This window comes from Melopsittacus undulatus, chromosome Z (genome assembly GCF_012275295.1).
Source record: "Melopsittacus undulatus isolate bMelUnd1 chromosome Z, bMelUnd1.mat.Z, whole genome shotgun sequence".
Lineage (NCBI taxonomy): Eukaryota > Metazoa > Chordata > Aves > Psittaciformes > Psittaculidae > Melopsittacus > Melopsittacus undulatus.
Genome location: NC_047557.1, coordinates 96013755 through 96021959, shown reverse-complemented (window position 1 = coordinate 96021959; position 8205 = coordinate 96013755). Strand labels below are relative to the sequence as shown.

At 37.2% G+C, this 8205-nt stretch overlaps 1 protein-coding gene across 1 annotated transcript; it reads right to left on the bottom strand.

Annotated features, from left to right (window-relative positions):
- CLEC3A (C-type lectin domain family 3 member A) lies at nt 1-7067 on the bottom strand. The gene is made up of 3 exons (XM_005152160.3): nt 6890-7067; nt 4701-4781; nt 1-1611 (listed from the first exon to the last, which is right to left on the bottom strand). Exons 1-3 carry the CDS (start codon nt 7002-7004, stop codon nt 1220-1222), a joined length of 588 nt encoding a protein of 195 aa, XP_005152217.1. The 5' UTR covers nt 7005-7067; the 3' UTR covers nt 1-1219.
- Between the last annotated feature and the right edge of the window lie 1138 nt (nt 7068-8205).

Genomic DNA, 8205 nt, shown 5'->3' with positions numbered 1-8205 from the left:
ACAGTTTTATTGCATAATTTAAGAAAATCTTGTGCAACTAAAATAGGTAAACGTAGGAATTAGCCTCCAAGCAGCAATATATTCAAATATTGAAATGAAATTCCTTTACACAAGAAAGAAACTGCTACTCATAACATGAAGGCAAATCGCTATTGTGAGGTTAAGAACAGCAAAGAATAACTAACACATTTTACTTCATTTTCAAATATTGGGTGTTAAATTGGGAAAATATGTATGTGGCCAGATGAGGTGCAGTTTGGCCTCACTTTTTTGTGCCAAATTAATGTGCTGCCTGCCATGTAAAGGAAGGTGAATGAGCAGTATCATGCCCAGAAACAGGATCCTTCCTTTCTGCTTGTGCTTTCAGGCACTGTTAATGTGTGTATTGTAATGCATTCTTCCGATCCTGCAGGAGAGAAGTCTTTTGCATATCTTATTAAGGCACTGCACAGTGGAGGAGGGATCTAGTCGCACACTGATTTCTTCTATGAGAATGTTCCAAATGACACCTAATATTTAATCATAATTGAGACATTTAGAAGCAAGTATGTTTAGACTAACTGATGTTTTAGAACAGGCACTTCTCCCATTTTCTAGCAGTGTATCACTTTTAACTATAAGTAGTTTAAAAATTAACATCAGATTTTTCTGTTTAATTGGGCTTTTTTAACCCATGAGTAAAAAACTCTTGATCACAGATACATCCTTTTAAGCTCCATGACGATAATGACAGTTTTTCACAGGAGCTCACATTATCCCAAGGTCCCTCTTAAACACCGGAACCAAAAGGATCCTTACACCTCACACTGGCACATGTCACTATGCAGCAATCTTTTGTAAACTTTCAATAAATTCACTGGAGTGTGGAGTTCAAGCAAATGCTAACCTACCATGGAGGTAAAATGTACAGAAATAGGAGGTAAATGCTAGGAACTGGAAAATACAGCTGAAATAATATGCCAAAATATGATATAATGTAGGTCAAAACTCAATATATGTTCTTGTACATAAAGAGAGCACTCACTAAAAATTACATTTTTAGCATCTGAATATAAAATAAATTAATAGAGAGAACTTCTGCTTCAGGAAAGAACGAGTACAATGCAGAGGACAGATATTTTTCACTCTCCAACATCAAAGTGTGAGGGGTTGCTCACAAGCAAAACTGCATGTTAATAACCTAAAATATAGTCATGGTCATGGTCATTTGTAAATGTAATTATGGGATCAGAAATTCACAAATATATCTTTTGGCAGTGCGGCAGACTTCGTCCACCCACTTGCCTTGTGATGACTGGGAAAAAAAGACACAGTTTTCACGCTTTCCCCCGTTTGGTTGGGCACGATCCCAGTTGAAGTACTGTAGAACCATGCCATTGACATCAACAAATTTCCCTTCATTTATCAAGTCATTGATACCCAACCAAAACTCAGACACTCTAGGCATGCTTTTCTTGCCATAATCTCGAAGAGTGTTTGTTTCATCATGATTCCTTGGGATAGCCAGTGTCCCTCCCTTGGTTATGCAGTCTTCATTGGCTTCATGAAAATGTTTGGTGGTTTCTGATACAAGGTAGCACTTCTTATGGGCCTTTGTCCCACGAAGACAGACTGTGAATAGATATGGATTTGCATGTTCAGTAAAAGCTTGGGCTATGAATAATGCTTCTTATAAGTGATAATTTTCATAAAGGTGTGTTGAGAATTAAGCAGACAAGTCTCTCAGCAAATGGAAAGCTCTTGCCACCACAGAGTGGTCCAGGAAGTGGTGTAAGATTGGACTTACCTGCTATTCCTTTTGTTCATGTAGGACCTTGTATGCAGCCAGCATGTTAGCGTGCTGTTGGGAAGTCTGAACAGACTAGTCACGGGTGATCTCCAAAGCAACTTGGACTACAAGTAGTGGCTAAAAGCTGCTCCAGAGAAGTACTTAAGAGGAAGGACAGACATAGCTACCATCTTAACACCATAATGTGCTTCGGAGAATCCTTCCCATATTTATTCCAGAAAACCAGAATAAATATCAGGCATGATCTTGAGCCCCAGTGTAATTCTCTCAAGGATTTTCTATTTTGCTGTTTCAGAACACTAAAATATAACCCAGGCCTGTTGTAGGTGTGTCTTACATCTTTTTTTATGAAATAGTCTTGCTGTCACACATTTTCATCTTAATTCATCAGTCCTAAAACTGATGGAATGGATGAGGCATGGATGTTTGCATTGTTGCCAGGTACAAATCTGTCATCATAAAATCTATATTTGACATAATAGTAAAGCAACAGATCTAATGGTCTTTTCATATTTACATTTAAGCACCGAAGAAAAATAAAATTTTGTGCATTAACTAAGCTTAAATCCTAGAAACACAGGCAGGACAGAAAAGTGGTATTTAAAATGTGCCCTGCTCACCAGAAAGAATAAATTTTGATTTAAAATTCATAATGTAAATCTCTGGGTGATTGATAAATGTATATTTCCACCTGTAGAAGAGTACACATTCACCTCTTTAGCTCTTAAAGTCTGGTCTTTCCAACAAAGTCTGTCCCTTCAAACACTAAATGAGGTAAGGTGACTTAAATTTATAAACACTTTTGAAAAATGTACACTTTGTTACTGAGCTTGCGTGACAATCTGAACTTAATAATCTAAACATTTGCATTTATAAATCTGTTTGCTTTTAGTTCTACTGGAACATATCAGGGAAGTCTTTATGTAAGGTCCAAATATACTAGAACATTAATTTGGCATGCACTCTGTAACTGGAATTGCCTTGCAGAACTGTTGTCAAAGTTGTTCCAGCCCAGGGTCTGTGTGAGTAGGCTTGCAGGATGGAGTCCTTAAACTTTGCTTTCCTGCTATCCTAATACACAGTGTGAAAAACTGATTTTACAAAGAAACACAGAAGAGAACTTTCCTTGAAGGAGTGTTCCTTCTGAGCTGAGGAAGTTAGTAACAGCCTTGAATACACTCCTGCAACAATTATTTTTAGTATCCTGAATGTGACTGCTTCCAGATTATTTCGTTTACTGCTTAAACTCATCCTGTACTTATATTAGAAATGTCGTAAAAAAGTACAAACATCTTCTGTCCTGATGTCTTCTATAATCTGTTTCTAATTCTTGTCATCTGTTCTTGTAAAAAAAGTAATTATGTATATGATCAACAGGATATGGAAATCTACTTTGGGTCATATCCTATGTCTGAGTTTTTTAGTACTTCCAGTTGTAGTATTCATTGAGCTCCTTAGCTGCATTTTCAGGGTCACCATTTTATACTAGGGCTTATCTTTCAAATTTTAACCTTTCCAAGTGCTAATGTTCAAAGAAAAGTAATGAACATATTTGCTAAAAGTTGAGTTCTTTAACAGATTTATATTCATGGGAAAGATCAGAAAGACTTCATCTACTTCAGCAACTGCAGTAACAATGGAGACTGGTGCTTTTTAGGGAGAAAATATGTGCTTCTAAATGGTGTATGGCAATATTTCATGGTACATAGAAATGAGACCTAGGAAATTTGAGCAAAGAAGAAACCAGATTGTAATGTGTGCCTTGGAAATGTCCATAAGCTGAAAAAACACCTTCTTTTTCAAGTATCATAAAGCCAGTAATAAACACAGTCAGAGCTAGAGGGGTGATAGATCTCTTTTTGCTGGATTTGGAATCCAGTTGAACAGTGTGGGTTCTGAATTTAGAATATAGCTCAAAATAAGTTTTGAGGATAGAAAATCTCCTGGCTCTGGTTTCATTTCTAAGCCACTGCATGCTTACTCTCAAGTTCTTTCTGGAAGCAATACAAGAATTACTTTTAAACAAGAGTTACTTGTCTAGCACAGGCTCCCTCTTTTAAGACACTTCTGAAATGTTCTTATAAGGCATTTAAAGTACAAATATTTTGTAAAGCTCAAAAAGCATCATGTAACCCAAGACACGAAACAGAACAACCCAGATATTACCATCCTTAAGGAAAATATGTTCTATTTCATGTGAATTATGTCATTTCCTCTGTAGAGTCCTCCTGTACATGCTTAATTGCCAAGTTCTGTGTCAACAGCTGTGAAAAAGCACAACTGTCCAGTAGGTGCATGTGTATTTACCCTTCTTATTTTGTTTGGAATTTTCCATCTGGTTATTCAAATACTTCAAGGAGTCTGCACATTGATACAGGATATTTTTGAACTCACAGTGGCTATTACTGTGAAGTTTTATGATAACATTCACATCTGAATTTTGCAAACTCCACACTAAAAAGGCTCAGACCTTTTAGCTTTCTTTTGGAGGTATTCTCAGCCATTTCCATGAATACTTTTGTCTTGCTGGTTAGCCTGTATTCATATCCAAGGGGACCTAGTTCACTCACCATCTAAAATCTCAAACCCAGTAGCCCTCATTGTGTTATCTTTGTCTGAATATACCTAAAAATCACACCTTGGGGTTGCGCATAGAAAAGATTATCACAGTTCTTTCTCTAGATTAATTCTTGCTCTTAGTAAAGAATTATCACTTGTACACCTTTAGTTCAGACTTTACTTGATTGATTCCTTCAACATTTGTCTCACCATTACATCTATGATACACCATGCTCTTAAGGAGTTATATTTCTCAATCACAAATCCCCATTAAAGAGAAGGATGGGAGTGAAGGAGAGAGGAAAGGCAGCGGTTAACTTGTGGAAGCCATCGACCATGTAAGTTGCTTTACCTGTCTGAAGTGCTTGCATTTCTTTCAGAGCATTTACTTCCCGCCACAATTTGTCAATCTGGGTCTTTAGGTCATCTTTTTCTTAAATTAAAAAAAAAATAGAGAAATGAACAGATATGTACACAGAGAATATTTTAAAAAAAAGTATGTTAAAAGCTGTTTCATAATATCATAATTTTTTTGCATCCTGAGATATGTTTTGATTTCTGTTAAAGGTGTCTCGTTAATTAAATGATTCCTGTAGGGTTCCTATCAAAAAACAGACCTCACCTTCATGTTTTACCCTCATAATTTAAATCTCATTTTCAGCTGAACTTTACCCTGATATCTGTTTGAAAACCATGGATTTTTGCAGCTAATTGTTATTTAGCATGCCAATATGTAATTTACAGCGAAATTTGCCTATTTAAATTTGAACCTGTATTCCATGGTGTATAGATATGACACAAAGCAGGACACAAGTTGTCTTTTTTCAAAGAACTGTTATTTCTGAAGGGATGAAAGTTTCACACAACTCTTGTTTTAACACAGTGAACAGCTAGTACAACCAAGCTTCAGAGTCCAAATGTATGCAGACAAGCTTGCTGAGCTGCGATTTCTCCTTCCCAGGAGAAGTCTTTCTCTCTCCATGAGTACAGAGAGTGCTTGGTGACTTAAGTCACACAAATGTAGTCTGAATCACCATTTTGCAGCACTTACAAAAGCATCAGGAAGATGGTGAGACAAGAAAAGAAGCTAATTTGCACATAACTCTATTTTCATGTCATCTTTTCCATTCTTTTTTCTTAATCATTATAATTTTCTACCACCATCAAACAACTAGCAGGCATGTTCCCATTGCACAAGATGACAATTTGATTGCAGCAGTAACCAGACCTTTCAGAAGCCACAGTAATGAACATGAGGAATAAATAAGCTCTTTCACACATAGCAGAACTAACAAAACCACAGTTCCTACAGATCTGTGTTACATCATGTAGTCCTCCAGATGCACCCCAGAAAGCTTATATCCATATTCCCTACTGCCTTTGGAGATAACCCCAGCTGTCTTTCATGATTTCTTGGTTCCCCAAGGCAGGACTCCCAGTTCCTCAGCCCGTGATACTCCCTGCAAGTCCCAGTTCACAAGAACCATTCCATGTTCCTCTGTTTGAAAAGAGACAAAACCAGAACAAGGTGAGCTCCTGGTGCAAACGTTTTGCAGTGAGACACTAATGAAGACCTCTTCTCATCCCCCCAGAAATACTGGAAAATTTATCCTCAGTATCTCCATTCTTTTGCCAAATTGTTTCCAGATCAAAACTTCAGTGGAAGGTTAAATGTGCTGGAAAAATAAATGTGCTGGCAAAACAAATGTATAAACAGCCTGCTCTTAGGACACCAATCTTAAAACCATAGAGATTCAATAAGAGAGATGTATGTAACTGTATAGCTCCAGAGTTCTGTAATCATGTTGTACATTGTACAACAGCTTTATCAGAACTGTGGGTTTTTTCATTGACTAGGAGCTTAAATATTTGCCATTGGTGTAACCTCCATCATACCCTCTTTTATTAGAAATAAGTCTTTAAATTAAATAAATAGACATTTTCAAACAACATTCAACGGTTTTGTATTTGCTCTGCAAGCTTTGCTCTGGGAATTTATGCTTTATTGTTTTCTGCTAATTCTTTTTCATTAGTTTGACTTGCCATTTCACAGTACTTTTCACACAGGTAAAGTTATATTCCACAAATATTAGAGACACATTCTGTTAAAATTAGGCAAGGGTACAAAAATCTGAACCCTTGGAGACTGAATATTTTATTTTGTTCTTTTCTACCATATGTATATGAATTTCTGTTCTTCTGATCTTAGTCACTATAACTACGTAACTAAAAATGATCATCCAGAGTCCTCTCTGAACTGTACCTGTGAGTCCTAAATAATGTCGAGGAATAGGCATAACAGAGCATGATATTTACAACTGTTATACAGCTCAATTTCCATAACTCTTTCTTGAACCTTATTCTTGGCTTTGCTAACTCACATAAAAATATTTTAAGACTGATATAAGATAGACTCAAATGTCCTTTGCTAATAAGCATTTGTATAGTGTTAGTTTCTGGTTCATGCAATGTTACTGAAGTATATAGTAAAGTTGCACAGTCTGTAAGCTTCTATCCCTCCTCCCAGTTAAAACCCAGTACCTTTCACTCTACGTTTGCTGTGCTTCCTGGCTTTGAATTTGGAAGCCTGGCTGATGGTCTGATCCAGCAGCAGTATGCTTATGAGTAGAAAAATCCTAAGTCCAGTTTGTGCCATGTCTCTTTAAAAGAACTTAGCAAGAAGCTTCAAGAGATTCTCTTCAGCAGCTACAAGAGAAAGTCACATAGACCCATCTCAGTAGGGACTGACTGAGGTCAGTTTTATAAAAGTGTGGTGATAGGGTTGGCTGTGCTCCTTGCTTACGAAATGTGTTTAATACTTAAGCTGGCTGTAGCATAAGGCACTCCCTTGTTCTCACATCTCATCTGAAATCCCTAATTCCATTTTGAATTCAGCTGGGACAGGTTGCTTCTACAGAGGCTGTACCAGCACAGAACAGTGCACTGATTGCCACTAATAAGCATCCTATCTCCTCTTTTAACTTTGAAGCTAAAGTGTGTGGAAAAGAGCCTGCACCTTGTGCAATGCCAGTCAGTAACATGGTACCAAACTGGTTAAGTCATGACAATGGTCATGATCTAATTTACACCAAAATGGAAAAAGAACACTGAGCCCTGAGTAAATACACACACTGCAGCTACACACACACAGAGTATATATACATTAAGATCATGTTATGTGAGGAGTGCACTTATTAATTCATAAAGAGTTAATAAATGCCTAATAGATACGACTGCATTTTTGATTAAGAACAGTACGTGCTGTAAGCTGGGGAAGAAAAAAGACAGTGATACTCTTCCAAAGGTTTCCACATCCTGACGGTATGGTCAGAGGAAGAATAGAGCACAAGATGCTTGAAGCAGTACAGTGTCTCTGTGGACTCTGGAGGGCTCTCTGCATTTGGATCTCTTCTATATGTTGTTGGGTTCAGAGTTTTGTGGGGCTGCTTTTTAACTGGGATTTCTGTAAGTAATGGAACCTCTCACTGACTTTGTTGGAGAAATTAAATTGTCACAGTAATGTGTCTAACCTATGACACTCTTTCTTAAACTGTTGAACTAAAGCCATCACTGGGTGATCGGATGCTAGTAGACACAGTTACTGCCCTTCAGGGCTGTTCCAGACATCTCTTTGCCACCTCTGCCTTGGTTACATTCTGTTCATATTGCCAGTTTTTTTCTTAACTGTAAGTGCAAGAAACTTATTACTTTATTAAACGAAAGCTGAGATTTAGAGACATGCTGTTATACTACATGAGTGCATACTGGCTTTTTCCAGTCCTCACGTAGAGTCTAAAAGCACTTCAGTACTTATAATGTAAACCACACCTCCAACATCTGGTTTAGATACCTTTGAA

Bases quoted from the DNA above. Each gene is read 5' to 3' on its own strand.
- CLEC3A (XM_005152160.3), bottom strand. From the start codon at position 7,004: ATGGCACAAACTGGACTTAGGATTTTTCTACTCATAAGCATACTGCTG. The intron at 4,782-6,889 runs GTACTGGGTTTT...TTTTAATTTAAG, and splicing joins CAGCAAACGTAGAGTGAAAG to AAAAAGATGACCTAAAGACC. The intron at 1,612-4,700 runs GTAAAGCAACTT...ATCTATTCACAG, and splicing joins AATGCAAGCACTTCAGACAG to TCTGTCTTCGTGGGACAAAG.